The 21,383-nt window shown below is 40.4% G+C and overlaps 2 protein-coding genes across 2 annotated transcripts in view; one reads left to right on the top strand and one right to left on the bottom strand.

Moving 5' to 3' along the window:
• The window catches only part of pcsk2 (proprotein convertase subtilisin/kexin type 2), a 32,163-nt gene extending 25,127 nt beyond the window's left edge, over nt 1-7,036 (top strand). Inside the window, exon 12 of the mRNA XM_030071201.1 lies at nt 5,918-7,036. Coding sequence (XP_029927061.1) covers nt 5,918-6,407 — 490 coding nt within the window. The 3' untranslated portion in view covers nt 6,408-7,036. The remainder of the gene's footprint in view (nt 1-5,917) is intronic.
• Nucleotides 7,037-9,196: 2,160 nt separating this feature from the next.
• On the bottom strand, nt 9,197-20,261 carry bfsp1 (beaded filament structural protein 1). Its single transcript, XM_030071202.1, has 8 exons — nt 19,888-20,261; nt 18,501-18,561; nt 17,496-17,591; nt 15,900-15,992; nt 13,375-13,488; nt 12,271-12,491; nt 10,706-10,797; nt 9,197-10,179 (listed from the first exon to the last, which is right to left on the bottom strand). The coding sequence occupies exons 1-8, from the start codon at nt 20,259-20,261 to the stop codon at nt 9,197-9,199; spliced, it is 2,034 nt and encodes a 677-aa protein (XP_029927062.1).
• Between the last annotated feature and the right edge of the window lie 1,122 nt (nt 20,262-21,383).

The following is a 21,383-nucleotide window of genomic DNA, read 5'->3' as shown; positions in this document are numbered from 1 at the left end:
TCACAAAGAGAGAGTAATAATAATAATAGTAATAATAATAATAATAATAATAATACAATACCTAAATAGACAAAAGTAAAAATACTATATGGATATAATAGGACACTGACTGAGTCAACATTATTTTCTCAGGCAGGATCTGTCTGGAGCTGTCTTATGTTAACTCTCTGAACTCAGTTTCTCTCTTAAATTTCCTAGATTCAAAATCAGAAGACTTTTTTTTTCAATATTGTACAACAGTGTTACATATATATTCTGTATGTGCTGGTTGTAACATGACTTTGCAGCTACATCACACTCATATTGAATGAAATATTCAAACAGTGTCATTGTTCTGTGGCTCCACCATTACATTAAAGAGAAAATATTTAGATGTCTCATGCATTATTTTATACACATTTCCCTGTAATTCAGCAGGACAGGACATTGGGTATCTTTGGACACCCTGGGATCTCTGCTAGAGTTTCAAATCAGCATCTGTGGGTTTGAATAAAACCTGGCTGCGCAGCATGCATATGTAACGATGAAGTCACCAGTGGGACTGGCAGAGCTTAAGACTTACATGTTGAATATATTACATGCACATATTACATATTCTGTTGCATATAGCCATTGATTAGATACTGAAAGAAACACAGTGTTGTGTGCAAGAGAAATGCTCACAGAAGTGAAGGATGAGCCTAACAGGGTCTATTTCAACAAGACATCTGCGATGGGACAAGCCCATTTGATAACCCTGATAACACGACCTTCACCACCGTGATGAACCCCATAAAGTTTAGATTATGTGGGCCAGTGAATGGTGCTGCCTCTCTGATGTTCCTGTGGATTTATGACAACATATCATGCAACAGTTGCTGTTTGTGGGTCGATTCATCTTTTGGCTTCTGTATGACTGCTCACCTGGTTCACAGCACAATGGACTGCTCAATCACATTCTGTGTATTGGTAAACCTGTTTAAAATAATTGCATTATAAGGCTCCAAACACAAAGCACATTGCCTGTGCTATAATATGAGCTCCCATTGGCAGTCATCGGAGCAGTCCTCTGGGTAGAGTGCTGCTTTGATTACAGTCCAGCCATCTGGCCTGTGCTGCGAAGGAGATCCTCAGTCACTGCCCTCATCTTTCACAGACACAGCTGTCTCAAGTACTTAGGGCATCCTCCTCCTTCTCTCCTTGTCTTACCACATCTGTCCCCCCATGCGTCACCCTCTCCTCTGTCGCTAACCTTGCCCTTCTTTTTGCTTCCTCTCCTGTGCTACCCAGCCTCTCTCCCCATCATCCTTCCACTCACCTTCTCTTCTTCTCCCTCCTGCACCCTGACTGTATGCTTTATTTCCCTCAAGGGCTGCCACCTTTTTCATCCACCCGGTCCTGGTGTTTTGAGGCTGTATCTCCTCTCTCGTATGATGCCTGGTGGTTTCATGTGGCTCAACCTCCTACACTATAATTAGAGCACCCCACATGGCCCAGCACAACGTGCCCTAGCAACACTGTCAATTAACTTGACTGACAGCCAGGAAGGGTTTCCATGCGGAGGTGTTATTTACAATGTGTACATGTGGATCCATGGCCAAATGTGTGTCTTGTATGCATGAACAACAACAACAACAACAACAACAACAACAACAATAATAATAATAATAATGATAACCTTTAGTTACATATGTTACAACCCTGCTCAAAGGCAGGCAAAGGTAACAAAGGAGGGATACACTGACACCCAAAATGCATGGCTCAAAGAATTTAATCAACATAAGTGCAATAACATTTACAAAGACAAAATGATGTGAGATGTCTGTGGGAGAATCAGTGGTGTATGAAGGTGTATGGATACACTGAGTGTATGAGGCATGGTGTAGTAAGCTGCAGATAAAGGAAACAAGGTGTCGGCTGCATGAAAGGGAAAAATAGAGTTGCAGCTCCTGTTCCTATATAGATTAAGGACACACTGGGCCTAGGTGTGTCCAATCTGCCTAGATACCTGCAACACACAGACATAAACAAGGTAACAAAGGGAGACAGCAGAGAGAGACGGGACGTCACACAAAACTTTTCAAAAGTAGTTTACACAGAGTTTTACTGCAGGGAAAAATTAGCACATTAAAAAAAGATTAAAAAAAAAAAAAAAAGGATAATGATAATCAATAATGAATAAGTTAGTCATAAATAAGAAGACATGGAAAATTTGAGATTTGTCACAGAAAGCAGTTTTATAGAAATGGTTTTCAGGAGAGATTTAAAGGGCTGAAGTGATTTAGCTAGCTTTAGCTCCTGAGGCAGATTGTTCCACATTATAGAGGTTCAGAGTGAAGATAGGTCAGCGTATTTGTGGCACCGCAGATACCTCCAACCCCTCATTTGACTCTCTAATCAGTGCTCCACAGATGCCGCACTCCCGGCAACACAGCATGTGCGTGTGTGTGTGTGTGTGTGTGTGTGTGTGTGTGTGCCCCTGTGCAGTACAATGCCAGAGAAACAAGGAGCATTCCTCAGAGTCAAATGGCTTTTCACTGTGACCCGAGGGACATCTCATGCAAATAGAGGAGAGGAATTTGCTTCTCAAGCCCATTTGTTGACACATGAGACAGTCCTTCACATTTCAGGACCCATCGTAATAAGTGGTGTTGCTTCTCAGCTCAGATGTGCACAAACCTTATAGGTCTCACAAGAAAAAACAGTTGGAAAGACGAATGCAGCTGTTTGTAAGAGAGAAATACTGAACGCAAGATAGTTTTTGTTAGTTATTTTCAGGCTGTGATAAGAGTTGTGGTGCTGAGTCTGTCATCCTGTCATATTTTTCATCAGTGAGGTGTTACCCAGCAGCGCCACAGGGCTTTTGCTGCATCTATTGTGGTAGAGATATAATTACAACAGGCTCACCTCTGATGATAGCAAGAAAAGCAATAAACAGACAAAAACACACGCAGCCATGCTTGCACACATGCTGCTCAGCATTGATCTGATAGCAGCTTTGGCAGGCTGTGGCTTACTTAGCTGGAGCAGAACTTCTCATTATCGGTGGCACTGGCACGCGGCACCCCACCCGGCTGCGGGGTGTTTTTAATCTCCGCCGGCCCTGCCCTTCAGAGGCGTCCCCTCTCCCTGTTCTGTGACCGAGTGCCATAATTACTCTTGCACATTATCTGATGGGAGCTGCGCACCTGCTGTGTAGAAAAATCATTTTGGGGGGACAAATTGAATTCCACGCATATTCGCACCCATATGTAGGAGAACAGTCACACTCTCAGCGACAAATTCTAGCAAACTATTAAGAATAAGGAAAAATAAATCAGTTACATGTTCTATCCTGCTGGCCCCTCCGATGGGTTCCTCATTATAAATGCATGCTGAGCCTCTTTCAACCCACAAAACCACATTTTCAATTCTGGTAGAGATCCCAGATACCAAATAGCTCATGATGAATTACAGGGAAATATGTATAATCCATGTGCTATTACACACAAGACACACAACACGTATGGATATTTTCTATTTGATGTAATGGTCCAGCTATAACACAATGGTGTTTTGGGTTTGAATATTTATCGGTATATTATGTAGCTTCAATGAAGCATCGTAGCCAGTTTTTTTTTTTTTTTTTTAAACACTGAAGCTACTTAAGGGGAAATTTGGATTTAAGTGAAATCAGAGTTGAGCAGGTTATTATAAGTTTCTAAAATTTGTTTTTAGTTGTGTGCTGAGGGAGGAAAGAATTTGGAAACAAACACATACACAGACACACAAAGAGCCTTATATCTTGCTTTAACACAAACCCTCCATTTGCAACATGCACTACACACCTCTTTTTTCACCAGATTTGGCTTAGGAAATATCTAGGGAATTGCATTGTTAACAGGAAACCATTCAGTTTTTGGTTATGTCAGACTCCTCAACATACGATGTAAGGAGTAGTTCATCGTGAAGCACCGCTGTGAATTGTTCAGTTCTGTCAGAAATGATAATAACTTACTAAGTGAAGCACAGCAGCTCAGCACTGCAGACACCTCTATGTGCTCAGCATAGTGCTCTATCAATCATGTTTCTGAGCACTATCCTGCAAGACCCCCCCCACCCCATCTCCACCTCCTGCCCCCTTTTCTTCCCCCTTGTGTTAATCTGAGAGGCAGAAATGGCACAGAGATGTGGCCTGTGCCTCTAATAACGTTATTAAGTCTGCTCATAGCCTTGGGCCAGCCCGGATCACCACTGCCCTGCTGTGTTCTCCCTCTTTCTCTCCATCACCAAAAGAGATGGGATCAGCAGTATGTCTTCCCAACCACAAAACAACAACAATAGAGAGAACAACCTGCCCTTAGCATCTGTTCAGGACACTAAATAAATAAATAAATAAATAACATCAGTGCATTTGGAAGGAGCAACAATTCAGAGGTGGTCAAATTTATGACATGTTTTATAAGTTTTAACCATAAGTTAAAATAGTAGGCTCTGAGGTTTATCCACTCAACACTATTTCATTAGTGTTCAGTAACTTTGCATCTTTTTCAAAGTCATCATTTTTATGGGCACAATGTGTCACACTGTTCATGTCCCAACATTGTTTTGAATCATAATAGTGGCAATGGCTTTACTGAGCAAGTACAATGAATATGAGGGAAGTAGATAATAGATGAGTAGATACTGGCACCGATGGACAGTGGAAGTCCAATTCACAAAGATACAATGCAGGACAGACAATAGAAGCTAGACCATTCTGTATGTTGCATATAAAAAGCATTTAGTCAGGCAATGTGGAACAAATGTACTTTTTTTTTTCTTTTTTTTTTTTTTTACTTGTAAATGTACATCCTTTGTCCATAGATGAGCGTTCTGCTTATTGTTACCATCACTGCTCTTTCATGGTTGGGTACATTAGCTGTGGTTAGCCTCAAGGCCTCTCTATAGAGGGCCAGCCCCAGCTAAGGCGGTCCTCCTCTGACATAAACACTTCAGTCCTAGAATATTATTTGCCGCTGTATCGTTCATATTTTCATATCATTTATTTTGCATTTGAATAGAGTCTAGATAATATCGAGAGGACATTATCAGTGTATAGCTCTCACAAGGACGAGGGACAGTGGAGACATTATTGCACGATGGGCCATTGCCAGTAATATTCTCACTACAATAATGATTACCAAATGGTCCACGTTTTAAATGTGAACTAATTAATATGTAAAATCTTTTCTTTACAGCATACTTCATTCTTGAGACTTTATTTGCCACCAAAGGAAAGTAAAAGAAAAAAAAGAATTCATGCAAAATAAATCATAATATGTGTATAATTTCTGTCATACCGGTTAGTATAAATACGCTGTGACTTTTTTTTACGCCAAAATGAAAATAAAAATGGTGATGGTGAAGTAGCTAAAACAAAATGAAAAGCATTGCAGTCTGAAGCAGAACAGTTTGGCACTTGAACTACAGATAAATTTCATAATAAAACAGGCAGAGATAGCTCTCATTGTTGTTTTGCTATGTGGGATCAAGCCTAGAAGGAAGTCTGATTCTCTGCTGAGGTTGGCTGCATCTACAGGCAAAATAGGTCAGGCACTTACTGGTGCATTCAGAAGAACGGAGGGTGGGTTGTAAAGATAGACTGAGGAAGATAAATGGACTTCTCTGGCTTGTTCTGTCTCTTAGCCACAGGGAAGCCCAAGCCCATCAGATTTTGATAGCTTGGCGATGACAGGCTCTCCATATTTTTGTCTAATCCCGGTTTAAGGATGTTATACATATACTATGTTATTATTTGTGACATTTCCGACCCATTAGCTGTTTCTGCACTTTACATTTATGCCTTTTTAACATTTATATTATTGATATGAAGGTTTTTCTTTGTTTTTCTCTCTTTTTTCTTGTGCCTCTCCCTGCCACACATCTTAACTCATTTGATCTGCTTCTCCCTCTCCAGTAAGATCCAGTCAGGCAACAAGCTGGTGCTGGCCATCACCACAGATGCCTGCCAGGGGAAGGACAACTTTGTCCGCTACCTGGAGCACGTTCAGGCGGTGGTCACTGTCAATGCCAGCCGCCGGGGCGACCTCAACATCAATATGACCTCACCCATGGGCACCAAGTCCATCCTACTGAGCCGCAGGCCCCGTGATGACGACTCGAAGGTGGGCTTCGACAAGTGGCCCTTCATGACCACCCACACCTGGGGTGAGGATCCCCGTGGCACCTGGGTCTTGGAGGTAGGCTTCCAGGGCGAGGAGCCACAGCGTGGAGTCCTGAAGGAGTGGACCCTCATGCTGCACGGAACACAAAGTGCCCCTTATATAGACCAGATAGTGCGCGACTACCAGTCCAAACTGGCCATGTCCAAAAAGGAGGAGCTGGAGGAGGAGTTGGATGAGGCAGTGGAAAGAAGTCTGAAGAGCTTGATGAGTAAAAACAACTAAACACCATCTGCATGTTGCTGACTCTTTTGCTCTCTTCCTCTTTATCTTTCTCCCTCTCTGCAATTTTGCGCTAGACTTCCTCAATTCTTTCCTCCTCTCTCTCCCTCTCTCTTCTCTTATCTTCCCTATTGTCTACCTCTTTCCCTTGATTCTTTACTCTGCCTTTTGTTATGAAGTGTTTGAATTAGCCCCCCCACCACCACCTAAAATGAATGTTTCTTGTAATCCAATCATGATAAAAAGTGTAACCTTCAAATAATCTGTTAAACATAGAGAAAACAAATCTATAATGCCTGGATTTCTGTCTGTTTTTATACACTCTGCGGAATTGTACATAAACAGAATATAATCCACTCTTTCATGTTCTTGCTTTAACTGACCTGCACCTCTCTTCTGCCAACTGTTGTACAGTTTGTGACTGTAAATGATTTTCTGTGTCATTCTACTTAAAGTTTAATATCTTGCAAACAGAGCAGTGATACTTCTTTTTGTTTATATTTTTGTGACATGCACCGTTTATATAAACAAAAGAAAGGAATGTGTGATTCATTTTGCAACCTGTGGTCCTTAGTTCATATTTCATAATCTTTGATGTATACTACAATAAATCTGTTCAGCTGTTTGTTAAAGCACTTGAGTGATTTGCACCACTCTTGAACAGACTGACTACACGTTGCATGCATTTCCTTGTTATTTGAATCAGCTACATGAGGTTGTCTGGGCTCCTGGTTCAGACCATATTCCTGGATCTCAAGAGAAAAAAATCCCTGAGGAAAGTGAATATTAACCATTCTTTAATTATAATAAATATGCTTTTGTTGAAGGTGCTATATGAATATTTTAACATTAATGAATAATATCCACATTACTTTTGCGGCACTAATATTTTTACTCAAACAAACAAACTGATGATTGGCACCCTATAAGCATCAATACTTCATTTCTTTTTCTTTTTTTTTTTTTGGCCCAAAACATGTACCAAAATGCAACAGAAAACAAGGGAGTTTATGTGAAATGTGGTCTTAATTGCAAGAAACACATGCACCAATAAATACCACCAGCATGAGATAGAGGTTACCAAGTAGGTCACCCTTTGTCTCATATGTTTACAATAATAAACCAAGGTATCACAATTTATTTGACAATATATTGGTGTTTAAAATGCTAAATGTAGCAACTTTAAGTCGGCATTGTGCTATGCAACATTTAAAAACTTAAAAGAAGCTGATGGGCTTTGATAATTTTGCAGCAGTAGTATTATTAGTCTAAGCAAACTGATGATTGGCACCCTCTATGAGCATCAATACCGCATTTATTATTGTGTACGACTATTGTGTTCCTGCAAGTCCGACTTTGCAGGAAATGTGCTATATTGCTTCATGGTGCAAAACATGAAAAAATTCTCTTACAACAGAAAATGGTGGGAGTTTCTGTAAAATGTGGTCTTAATGGCAAGAAACACTAGCACAAATAAATACCATCAGCATGAGATAGAGGCTACCAAGTATCTCACCCTTTGTCTCATGTTGTATTGTATCACAAATAATTTGACAAGGTGTTCTGAATGTGGCAAATTTAAGTTGGCATTGTGCTGTCCAACATTTAAAAACTTAACAGGGTGTCTTTCAATCACTGTTTTTTATGTTTTATTCCATATGTGTTGCACTTACTCTCTCTTCTGTTGTTTCTTTTGATTCACTATTCTCTTTTCTTTGGACTATCAATATGAAAAAAAAAAAAAAAAAATATATATATATATATATATATAGAAACAGCTCAGTGTAACATATTTCAGCCTACAAGTGTAGTTATCTATTGCTAAAACCTCATAATGTCTGTGGTTCACTCCTCCCCCTTTTTTTAAATCTCATTTCATCTTTGTTTCTCCCACAGCTCCTCCCTTCTCTCTTCAGGGAGAGTGGATTATACTAAGTGCAGATGGCAATGTGAACTCCTTAAAGTTACATTGATGAAAAATGGATGAATCTCTTCCACATGATGCAGTACTTGAAGCAAAACCTCTTATCCAGAATGTTAGAGTGGCAGAGAGTTTGAAGACTGTAAATGAATCAGTACACTAAAAGTGGGCTAATTTTTCAGTGCCAGAGATTGGTAATAATGGATAGTAATGGAAAAACAATTATGGTATTAAATGTCCAACACTCACGAAATAGGAATGCTGTTACAATATGTTTTGAATTTAAAGCAAAAAGAATGAGAGATTAATTGATATTTGAATCTTTTTTATTGTTCAATATATCAAAGCAAATTGATACACAGCAAAACTGTGCTGAGGGCAGGCAGTGGCATCCAATTGAACAAATGAACTCATGGGGCAAAGTTGGGGTACTAAGGCAGAGTTTAGAAGGGTGGCACAGCTTCTAGGTATTTCATCTCTTTTATTCTTTCGTTTTTTTTTTAAAGGTGACTTGGAACTTCATCTGTCATTTTCCCAAGTTTTCAGACAGTAAAGGTCTACGGCATGAGCATGGGTGCAAGTAGGACAACAACAGCAGTACTTAGGGAACCAGCGAAACGTATGCTGGACGCAAGACCAGAGACTGCAAGCAACTGGAAGAGCATTGAAAGTCAGAGCAGGAATGTGTAGTTGGTCATAAAGCATCTTTGATCTCCTTTGGACACACAAAACATTGGTCTTATTTAGTTGAGGAATAGTGTCATTTTATGGAGTCGTGTACTAACACCAGAATTGCCTTCTTGTTAGTGAAGCCAGACCATGTGGAACCCTAAGAGGAGTTTAGTGAGTCTTCATGTCACTTCTCATGGTTTCAGTGTTTCTTCTTGCTGGTCTTCTCAATCATGGTCTCCACCACCATGGCAGTCTCCTCATAGCCCTTAACCTTGCGGTCGCTGGAGACCTTCTCCACAGATTCCACCAACTCCACCTTCTCATAGCTCATGGAGTCTGGGGGAAAGCTGCTAGAGCTGGAACCGGAGCTGATGCTGTCTCCACGGGGGTAAGACATTGGAGTGGGTCCACCATGGCTGTTGTCATCACCGTTTCTCTTGGGATGCCTGGCAGATGGGTCTGGGGTGGGCTCTCTAGGGCCAGGACATGGACCAGGAGCTGGAGGAACAGGGCTTGAATCTTTGGACCTTGAGTTAGGGTCTCCATTCTTCTGCTTACCCTTACCGCCATTTCCTCCGTTGTCCTTTTCTCTCTCCTTCTCCCTTCCTCCCTCGCCATTAGAGGATGGGGAGGGACTGGGGGGGCTGGGAATTGGCACAGGTTGAGGAGGTGGAGGGGAGGGAGTGGTGCGTCCATACGGTTCATAAGGGGACATCATTCCATCGCTGATGGTGACAAAGATGTGGCCGGCAGATGGTGTGGAGGTATAGAAGCAAGGGTCCAGATAGCTGCCGTCACCAGTGACAAGGACGTAACGACCTTTAGTATAGAAGTCAGCGATTGGCTCAGGTTTCTTGTACTTCCTCATTCGGTCTCTGACGATGTTGCAGAGTGTGTCGAAGGCTTTGCTGATTTGAGCTCCATCAGGGACATCCTGTGGAGACACTCCAGTGAACACAGGCCTCTGCTCTGTTCTCCACACTGCCTCCTCCTGACCCTCCTCAGTTGTGATCCCCTTCATCTCCTCATCTGCCACCTCCACAGAGGCTCCTCCACTTCTCTCGTCTTGACCGCTATCGATCACATCTTTAGGAGTCAGCTCTTTCTTCTTCAGGACCTTCCTGGCCTGGTTCTTCTGACGAGGCTTGATGCTGGTGATGTCTTGGATGGCCTGCGTGATGTCTGGAATCACATTAGGTCAAAAGTCAAATGGTTGAACCACTTTTCAAATTTAACAAACATCAAAAAACAACAACTTTGGCCTAAATTATTACAAAAAATGCAATTAACTGATTAACTTCACTTTAATAAAGACACACACACACAAAACAACACTTCATCAAGCCATCTGCCACTTGAAAGGTATACAAAGGCTAATATTATTACATGTCATTATTATTATGTGTTATTAGTATTATTACATGTTTTTATTATGTATTATTAATGTGCTAAAAGTAGATCACATTCTGTTCTAATGTGTGTGTGTGTGTGTGTGTGTGTGTGTGTGTCGTGTGGTTATACACTATTGTTTGAGACACTGAAGATTTGGCTTCGTGTGGCCTTTCCTGTAGCTTTGTAAGACTGAATATCTCAGAGCCCAGTCAGCATATTTCGTCTTCCACAATGCTGACTGTGTGTACACTCAATAGAGATTATCAATGTAAACCAGCTGTGATGTGCCGGAGTTGCCCTCTCAAGTTGCCCTTACCTCTCCCCCTGCTTGGTGCAGTGGGTGTGTGAGTGTAGCGGTAATTAGTGGTGAACAGGGTAATGGGAGTGCCAATTATTGCTGAATTCAACCTGCAGAAGAGAGAGCAGTAAAATCATATCTACACAACAGCCAAGTAACAGCTTTCTTGCACTTGGTTATAGGGTGAAATATAAACACATCTTTCTGAAAAGATGATTATTTTCATTTTGCCAAGAAGGGAAAAGGTAACATTTAATAAGAATAAATCAGAGAAGCCTGATATCAATGTCTCTGTTTGCTGTGGTGCCAGTGGACACTACCTCCTGCTATCAAACAATGCCCCCTGGTGGATAACTTTGTGCTCTACATTATCCAAGGTAAGGATGTTCGTTCATGTACAGCCACATGTAGGCTACAGCCATATAGTGGCTCTTCTATTACATATGAATGAGTATCCTGACCTCTAGTGGACCAGAATTAAACTGGAGCCTGACTTAATTTCACAGCAGTATGAAACCTCCGACTGACTATTTTCTGCTACTAATTAATATTAATGGTAATTTCATCATGAAACACATTCATCATAGTCATAATATTGACAATACACCATATAATGCCCTTTTAATGGATTTCCCATGCAACTCTTGGCCAACTATTGCCAACTAGTGGCTGAAAGTCTTTGACTGAGCAGTGCAATTTTAGCCATTTTGAGTTTTTTTTTTTTTTTTTTTTTGTACAGCCATCATGGATTCTACAATCTTTCCCCCTCAAAGAACAATAATTTCCTCTATGCTCCATTACTAACTCGTTTCACATCAGGAGGCGAGCACATTTTTATGACTATACCTGCAATTGGACATGGGATACACCCGCTCTAGCCACTTTGAAGCATTTTAGCTGATAATCACAACACCATATGGCCAGTCAGCACTATATTTGTTTAGTGACCATTAGTGGTGCCCCTCTCCAGTGCCCCCATGTTGTTTGGTTGGACAAATGATGGAGGCTTAATGGAGGGAGCCTATGTTTGCCGATTGTCATACAATGTTTGATAGCGTTACATGAATCCATTAAGAGGTTATACCCTTTTGTCATACACTCCTTTGGCCAAATGAGTGTGAAAACTACTCAGTCATTTCTTTATTTTCCCATGACCATTCAACAAAGTTTTGTGTAAATCCATTTTTTAAAATTTAAGTATTCTGATAAACCTTTGATGGTTAAATAGGTTAGCTATTTAAGTGTTCAAGTTTTTCCAAGCAGGATGTTCAATTTTTTGATGCTGGACTGCAACTCCCGTGTCCTAAAACAGCAGTCTACTCAGATTGAATCTTGTAATTCCAAGCACACAATGTGATAATTGGTTTATCCCATTAGACAAGAGTTTAGTAGATTATCAAGCTCATTTAACCAGAGGGCCTAAGTGGAGGGCGCAAAATAGAGGATAAGGTGTTGTTTTGCCAGCATTTACTTAGGTATTGTGATTAACCGCACCACCCACGTTCCTATGGCTTCCATTGTGTATCATCTACCTGTATAGTCAGGTCTGCCTTCATGTGTGTGTGTGTGTGTGTGTGTCATACCTGTTGTCTTCATTTTCAATGATCCTCTTGTACCTCTCCAGCTCATTCTCCAGGGAGGTCTGGTACATGGCTAGGTGGCGACACTCATTGGTGTATTTTTCCAGGCTCCTCTCAGCTTCCTCGATCTCCTTCCGCAGAGACTCGATCTGTTCGTTGTACATCTGGATCTCATCGTCATAAGTTTCTTGTGTGTTCTTGATGGCTTGTTCCAGCATTGTGGTCTGAGAGAAAGAGAGAGAGAGAGAAATGAGGAGGTGGGGATCAAGCAACAATTTATGATACAAAATTTAAAAAGAAATAACAAAGCAGCTAAAGAAGTATCAGCAGTATGTTTTAAGTATGAGATGAAAAGGAGACAGAGACAAGTGACATATGAGCATAAAAATAAAAGGTGTAGATAAAAAAGAGCCTCCAAGTATCCATATAAATAACATATTTTACAATTTATTTATGTAAAATTAATAATATCTCAACAGCTAACAACAGTTAGATGGTATGGTATTGCAAGCTTCTATGGGAAACAGATATTCAAGAGATACATGACACAAAACATGAGCAGAGTGAAGAGCATGATCTGGGAGGATAGCAGAGGTATATCTTTCGTCAATACCTGTAGGAACAAAACAAGCGCCCACATAAAGAAATAAAATATGGGTTTTGCACTTGATGATACTGTATTCCATAATTTATGATCAAGGTTCAGCATATTAAAGACATGGTTTTATAGGTTCAATTTGACAGTTGAAAGCTATTTACTTTAAAATAGATTCACATGCTTATTTAAGTATTAAGAAATTATGATTGGAATTATAACACAAAATCAATTTTAGTTTCAATTAAACATTTATTGAACAAAAAGGGAATTTAGCCTAAATTATAGTGTGATAGTCTGTTATGACACAGAATATGAACATGAGCCCATCTGGATAGTGTCCCTGTTAATTCTGCTCTCATTTTGTCACTCAGAATTATCTTCCTTCGAGAAGCCCTCTTTAATATGTCTTCCAATAAATCTTTGCTTAAGGCTTTCTAGAGGGAAAAGGGGAGGACAGAGCATGTAATCAGTGAGAGACCTACTGTTGTCATGGAGATATTGTGACCCACCTCAGTCTGTAGGCGTTGTCTCTGTGCCTGCAGCTGGCAGAGGGCGCTCTTGTATTCCTCCAGCTGACTCTGCAGCCCTGGCACCCTCCTCTGAGCCAGCAGCTTCTCCTGCTCCTGCGTGTGGGGAAGTACAACATTTGACAGCAATCTCTTTCGGATATCTCACTATCTTAAAGGTTTGACCTTTTTTTCTGGAATTAAAGGCATTAATAAGAATGGGGTTACAGTCAACAATGAAAATAAGTTCAAGCCTATTCCAGGATGGACAAAATGTTTTTGTCATTATGGTCCTCATCTGTTCTTTTGAAGGACCAAACCAGTGACTCTGAATGTTTGGCTCATTTACCACCATTTACACTCATTTTACAGTGCAACAAACCATTCTTCAAACATAAGAGTGCATTCAGAAGAGTGTAGCTCTCCACCAGGCGTATCTCGTCTTTTCTGGACTATAAGCTTTATGTTACCCTATGTGCTGAGCAACACTCAGCAGTGACTCAGCAGCCAATTGTATTGTCAAATACTTTTCATCACAAATTAAACTGATTTATGAATCAAATATACTACAGAACAGTGTAAAAAGTATACCATAAAACAAACAAAAAAAAAAAGTCGCGAGTTTTTTTTCTTGTTCTCTATATCTGTTTCAGTATGTTACACACATTACACAAGTGGTTGTGAAACTATGGCTCAAGAGCCATTTCTGGCTCTTTGCCAGAAGCCATATGGCTTTCAATAGAAACTATGTTTCAAAAAGAGTGTCAATTAAAACAGCAAAATTCAAAATAACCAGTAAAAGGTATCCCTCTTTCCCTCTCTTTCTCTAAAATACAAACACACACACACACACACACACACACACTACTCCCCTGTTTTACACATCTTGTTTTACAGTCATGAACTTATTTGTACCCCCTTTGATGACAGATGAGATCAGCCTCTGACACCTTATACAGTGTTTTTCTCCATGTGTCAGTAATGTGTTTTCTAAACTTGCTAAAAAGATGCAATGCACATCCTGGACTTGTTCACCTGTGATCAGAGCATACACGGCCGATAGGTTCATTAGGAGACTATACAAAGAGAGGAAGGGAGAGAACAGCAGTGGTTGTGCAAGCTAGACAGTAAATGACAAGAGGGAAAGGTGTACAGTGACTTTGTAGTAGCTGAAGAGAGAGAGAGTAGCAGTGGTTGAGTGAGACAGAACAAACATTTTTCAAATGTTTTGAATCACCACAACCACGACTGGTTCTTCATCATACAGTCAGAAGTGTGCACAAAAAAGGGCGATAGGCCCAGTACACACACACACACACACACACACACACACACACACACACTATTTCAACAAATAACAAAGTCATCGCCATTCACAAACCATGGAACTTATCATTCACTGTGTGAAACAAATGTTTGCCTATTTCCCGGCGGAGAGAGACTGTTTCACTCGACCTCATTTCAAGTCATCAAAACACAACAGTGCTGCTGCTTTAAGTAAAACTAATATGGACGCCTTTATTACGGTGATGGACTACTGGTGTGAAGAAAGGTGTAAGTCTTTAATATAGACTTTAATATATTAATGGAATTAATGGAAACCAAGGCTGAATAAAAGGTAAGACAAAGACATTGGTGTTCTAAAATATGACTGCTTTGCTTTGGGAAAAGATGAGCAGACAAGTGAATATGCATTTTGTAGATATGTTAAACATGCAAAGTCAAAGGTATGGTCCTTTAAAGCATTATTTGATATTAACTGGATAGCCTATTGACTGGTCTGAGCACACGATCCTAACAAGTGTTTTAATTAAAAAAAAAAAAAAAAAAAAGGTCAGCAATGCCAACTCGCCAACTTAGATAATTTTAGCATGGCTAGAAAGAACTGTCTTGGTTAGTATGAAGAGTATTAGGCTTCAAATTATTGGCAACGTCCTCTTTTACCCCATTTGCTTATTTATTGGGATCCATTGTAGAAGTAAAATGTATGAAAGATGTGTAAAAGATTTATACGGTTCCTCAGCCAGAAGAACAGTAGCTCTGCCCACTGAGGTTTAACCAAGCCAGTGAGATTGTTTCTACCTCCAGAGCAGCTCTGCCTCTGAGAAATGTTTGCATAACTAAAACTCCAGTCTGCAAAACAGTCGCAGTGGCACAGTTCCTCTGAGATTAGCACACACAGCCATTCCTCCCTGCATTTGTTTCATTATGTGGACTGACAATACTGAGTCAGCTCATCCCACTGTTTGTCTGTCTGTCCATCTGGCTGTTTGTATCTGTCGTCCTGCCATGCACACATACACAAACACACACGTGCATGCACACGCCTGCGTGCACAACCACAAGCACACACACCTAGATATATGATTGGATGAAGAAGCCAGCACTCTCATCAACCCTAGACACCAAAGCCAGGGCTGACACACAGACACACATAAAAAACACCATCTTCTCCCTCAGGCATTGTACATTCAGAAACACACACACACACACACAATACACACTCGTGACAACAAACGTGACCTTACCTCGGAGATGCCCACTGACACATTGGGAACGAGAGGCGTTGCCTGGTTGATCTGGTGCAAAATGTTCACATATGTCTGGATTTCTGCAAGGTTCTGTGTAGAGAAAGGATAGATAGATAGATAGATAGATAGATAGATAGATAGATAGATAGATAGTAAAAATATATGACTGAGCAAATGAAAGATCCTGCTGAATGTTACCATTTACTTTTTTATAGAGCACCAAAGACATTTCCATTTTTCAAGCACCATTTCAATCTTGTCTTATATAGTTAGCATATCTTATTGAAAATGGAGTGGGAGAATAATTGAATGGCTCCAATAAAAGGGTTCTCATTCAAGTGATACGTATAAATTGTACTAGCATTCTTTTACAGCAAAAATAATTTCTTCTTTAAATCTATTTGTGATTTCAGACTCAGTAATAGAGAGCAAATATATTGCCGTTCTCTAAGGGGATATTTCCAACCCTGTACCACAAGCCAAATATCCATGCAAGATGACTGCCTATTCTTTGCCACATAATGTAGCTATGTTGGTGCTCTCTTGTATGTCATCTCAGCACTGCACAGATTTATGGATAAATTCATCATCAGAACTGCCATTGTCTGAAAATAAAAAAGGGAAATTGCTCATGCAACAAAGTCTATGATTGCTATGCCTGATGCATCATATCTATGGATTGGGTTTCTTTTATCTCTGGATTTTTCTTGCCCTTTTGTTTGTTTGTTTATATAGATACAAGATAAGCCTTGAAGACACATTTATGTCTTTGTCTTTTTCTCTGTGCATTTCTGTCATGTTCCAATGCCTGTGAGGAGCACTGTCACGTTCTCTTGCCCCATGCGCTCTGCTCTCATCTCCTCACAGGGGGTAAACTGCAGCTAAAGCTTTGTTGTACCTATCAACATGTCTTTTGCTGCCCTTCGTGAGGGACAAGGTGCACCACTCTTTGCCTTGTAAGCTGCAGTGGCTGTAGTGCAGTGATTTTCAGAACCAACACAGAGAGACCCATACGGTGTTTTAGTAATAAACTTAAAAGCAATATTCTTTGATGATGGATGAAGGAATCTCTTCTTGCATTCACTGTGAATTAGCAAGTAAAATGCATGCAAATGTCCTGCCCTGGGATCAGTCAGTGGGGGCATTCAAAGATCTTCTTTGAGGAAGAGGGAAGGAAGCTCCCTGTTGTGTTATAATTAGGTTTTAATCAGACCATAAAGTTTGGTTTAGTCAGGTTAACTTGCTCATAGGCATTAGTTTGTGTTGGGTCTCTTTGAGGTTTTATTCAACCTCTTGACTCTACATATTGTAGATTATTTTTATGGCATTTCTGCTGTACCAGACAGTGCAAGTGAGAAAACAACAGTGGAAGGGGGAAGAGACATCCCACCTCCAAATATGTTGAAGTCATTTGCAACATGTGCATAATTTCGAGTTGTGATAGACCTCACTGATTGAAAGTGGGTGATGAAGATTGGCCGTGAGAATAACTGAGGTACGAGAAGTTCAGTTGGATACTGGCCTTCCCTTCGATCTTTGCTCTGATGTAAACACAAACATTGATTTGTGTTGTTTTTGTTGAACACCTCTGACCTTCTTGTGTCTATCTTTGGTGGAGTTGATGTCATCCTGCAGGAATTGTGATTGGATCTGGTATTCCAGGTTTCTCAGCAGAGCACTGTCAGCCTCCTGCCCAATAAGAGAGAAGAGGAGAGAGGAGAGGAAAGGAAAATTATCAGAGAAAAGGATATCATGAACGAGCAGAGGAGTTAAACAGGCAGGGGAACAGAAGTGGTAAAAAAAAAAAAAGAAGCAAAACCATGAGGACCCATAACCAGTGCTGACATGACAGACAAAGGAGTAGTTGTACAGTATTTCAGTGCAACAAAGAGTCAATGAGTGCATGAATTGAAGTTAAATAATCATGCACTGATGTTGAAATTGCCTGAATCTTTATTAAGTATTACCTGGCAATGAATAATGCTTTTTTTTTCTAAAATAAGCCTTTTAAACTCCTTAACCTCCATGTGGATTAGGTTTCAGCTAGAAATGGGATCTGAATAACGCCTCTAATAATGAGAACACTGGCAATGATATTATTCAAAATATTTCATTTCTTTTTTTTTTTTTAATTAAAAAAAATAATAAATCTGTAAATAGGTTGAATCTTTTATATTCTGCATTCTTAACCTTTCTTCCAGTTGAAAAAAATCAAAATGACAAGTTAACCTTGGGCCCATTTTCAATAAAACATATTCCTAGCCATATGGTGTCCCTTCTGAGGTAGAAACACAATCCACTTTGGGTGGAATTAAGCTTTATGTCAGTATGAAGAGCTCTACTGCAAAAAGCTATACACACATTAAAAATACTTGATTTCATAATTTTATATCCCTAAAACAAGGAGGATCTCAGTAGATGTTCTCATTTGAACATCTACTGCCCTTTTGAAAAATGAGATACCTATAATATTTATAGCATCTAAATCCAATGCCAGCTATCATTTTGTTTGCACAAGTATCACTGGATAAAACGTGGGAGTGAAAGTCTTCATATGAATAATATGGTGTTGGTGCCATGTGAATAACTGCGGCATACCTTGTTTAATTGCTCCAGTGTGCCCCGAAGCTGCTCTTGATACTCACATTCATTTCTGTATCTAGGGCATAAAACATCAAAATTATGTATCTGTATGAAGCAGTATAATTATTAGTACATTCACTGGGATAGCAAAACTCTAGTAACATCTGGCCCAAGATACTGACTGACCATGTGTGTGTGTGTGTGTGTGTGAGTGTTAATGTGTCTAATTGTGTTAGATGCAGGAGATGTGAAAGGGGGCTGTTACTGACAAGTACTGACGATCCATCAACATTTACATTATGTGTCATTGTGTCCTTACTTACCCTGAGTGGCTCAAATCAGACAGGCCGTGTCAACAACTTGTCTCCAACCTGAAGCACAACACCCCTGCTTTTGTCACACTGTGTCAGGGCGGTTAGTTGACACTGTGGGTGGTGAAATCTAGCTGTCTCCACTATCTGATCTAAACCAAGTTGGTCAATATTTTTCTGAATCGCTAAGTGATGTAAGTTCAGCTCTATTGCCTGCAGGGCAACCTGTTTTTAAACACCAAGTTGGTGAGTTTCTCTGTGTTGCCTAACAAGACTCTTGATTTTATCTTGTATCACCAGGACAACAAGGTAAAATCAGTCATTTATCCATTTGTGATGGGGAGCAATGAATAATATGTGACAGAATTACATTTATCTGATGACAAAATTGCAGGTCCAGTCAGCTGAAGTTATTAAAAAGGTTCATTTTAAAGGAAAGATTACAGACACAAACATCTGTCTGCACATATCTGCATATTGGTTGATAATGACTGCTGATGCTGATGACTAAGAATAGGATAAAGGATAAGGATAAATTGCAGTCTGTAAAAAAAAAAAAAAAAAAAAAAAAGCCTGCCTTGTACCACATGAATTTTTGAAACAAAGCTTTCCAAAACTAGTTAACAGCAATTACAGTATATTACTGTTTCAGGAATTCAGATTATTACCTCTCTGATTATGACTTAAATTACGTAATCAGTAATCTTTTGCATTTGCATCTGGTAAGCACAGAAATTTCATTATTATGATTATTATTATTATTATTAATTATGTTGCGTAAGTGGACATGCGATTGATTTAACATAATTAAAGTGACTGCAGTTTAACTGAGCTGTATTTTGTTCATGGATATGCACTATACATTCTGATTTTTATCCATATTCTCTTTATTGTTGTATCCTGCTTTTTAGGTCATAGGGTATCTGTTTGTGGCTAGTTTTCAACTTTTTTGAGAAATAAACTCTTCAAGTTCTAAGTCTGAATCGATAGATGCATTATGCATTATTATCACTAGATAGGGGAAATCTAACCTGAGTTGTGTCACACATCTCGTCAACACACAAACAACCAACCATTGCCCACTCTCTTACTTGCTGGTGTACTCATCCAGCATTCGGCAAGCATCCTTTAGTTCCCGCTCCAGTTTGGCGTGGTCGGAGGAAAGTTCTCTGATGCGCTGCCTGTTGACTTCAATCTGCTCTGTGAAGGCCTCCTCCAGGCCACTGGCCTCCTCCATGCGCTGCAGGGTCTCCAGCTGCTTGCGGAACACGGCATTGCGCTGTTCGAGGACACGGGCCCTGTTGATGTACCGGGCGAAGCGGCTGTTGAGCTCCTGCAGGTTCTCCCAGCCCTGGATGGCTGAGACACCTGCAGAGGATTCAGAGTCCTCAGGTTCCTCCTCAAAAACATCAGAGCGCTCATACTTTTCCTTGCGCACCTCGCGCAGGTAGCTGGTCTTGAACATGGTGGTGCGTCTTTCCTCTACTGCCTGGGTTGGTGGTATCCCCGGAGTGCTTGGTCCCCTTCAGCACCTTTATTGTGTGAAAACTCGGGTGCTCACCCTTGGCTGTCTCATGCTAGACTAAACGCTGCCCAGCATGGGCTGGCGGCGAAATAGCCCCAAAAACCTCCCCCCTGGCTGTGGCCACGCATGCTGCATGCCTGGGGCCTTCGAGAGTTTATTGATGCCTTTGTGACTGAGATTACAAAAGCTATGTCACTGATGACAAAGCAGAAACACAAAAACAAACAATTGGTTGGCCCGAGAAAGCACTGCGTTGTCACACACCATTATAGGAGGCCTTTTGGTTTTCAATCAGCTGTTTTTCTAGATCCCTGTTTGATTTAGGAAATTGGATAGCAACCTACCACATGACAGAGAGGAAACTGCCTGCCGTGCGCTTTCTATGGAGTGTGGACAATTACTCCTTTGCCAGATGTAGCTAAGTGTGGAACACTATGTATGCTGTGCATACACAGCATGGGTACTGATGGTGTTTATATCACCCATCTCAAAAGCATTACACAATGCAGCCTAAAATACTGGTGAACATCAGACAGAGATCATGTCAAAGTATTTGGTTATACGCAGGCAGGCCAGTTTGAAGACTATTACAGTTCTCCTAATAGTGTCGTATTTTTCTTCAACATAGTATCTATATGCCTGACGGACTCAGAACAGGACCTGACAACAACAAATAACTGAGGTTGAAGGTTAAATATGTGGTGTTGCAGTAAGTAAAATTATTTCAATCTTAATTTCTACATATCATCATGTTCATGCTGACAATTAAAAGTCCAGAGTCCTGATTACAGCTTTTTGCCCATAGTCATCTAAACCCTAAGTGGTGATGCTGGTGTTTTGCCTGTGAGGAGGCTTCTGAAGCCAAGATATCTCAGCATAACAAATATTTTTGGCTTGCTTGAATAAAGAAAGAGTCTAGTTATTTTCATCAAGTTTCTCATCACCTTTCCCTCTGCTTGTTCCTGTCTCTCTTCCTCATCCTTGCTCAACACATTACATTCAGTAAAGATGAGACTCAGTGAGAGTGAGAGAGAGAATCGAGAGTCAGGCACCTTTCGGCAT

This window comes from Myripristis murdjan, chromosome 15, assembly GCF_902150065.1.
Source record: "Myripristis murdjan chromosome 15, fMyrMur1.1, whole genome shotgun sequence".
In the NCBI taxonomy this organism is placed as follows: Eukaryota; Metazoa; Chordata; class Actinopteri; order Holocentriformes; family Holocentridae; genus Myripristis; species Myripristis murdjan.
The sequence above is the reverse complement of the archived record's forward strand: the minus strand, read 5'-3'. Positions and strand labels throughout refer to the sequence as shown.

Bases quoted from the DNA above. Each gene is read 5' to 3' on its own strand.
- bfsp1 (XM_030071202.1), bottom strand. From the start codon at position 20,261: ATGTTCAAGACCAGCTACCTGCGCGAGGTGCGCAAGGAAAAGTATGAG. The intron at 18,562-19,887 runs GTAAGAGAGTGG...TTTATGCCCTAG, and splicing joins CTGGATGAGTACACCAGCAA to ATACAGAAATGAATGTGAGT. The intron at 17,592-18,500 runs GTATGCCGCAGT...CTTATTGGGCAG, and splicing joins CACTGGAGCAATTAAACAAG to GAGGCTGACAGTGCTCTGCT.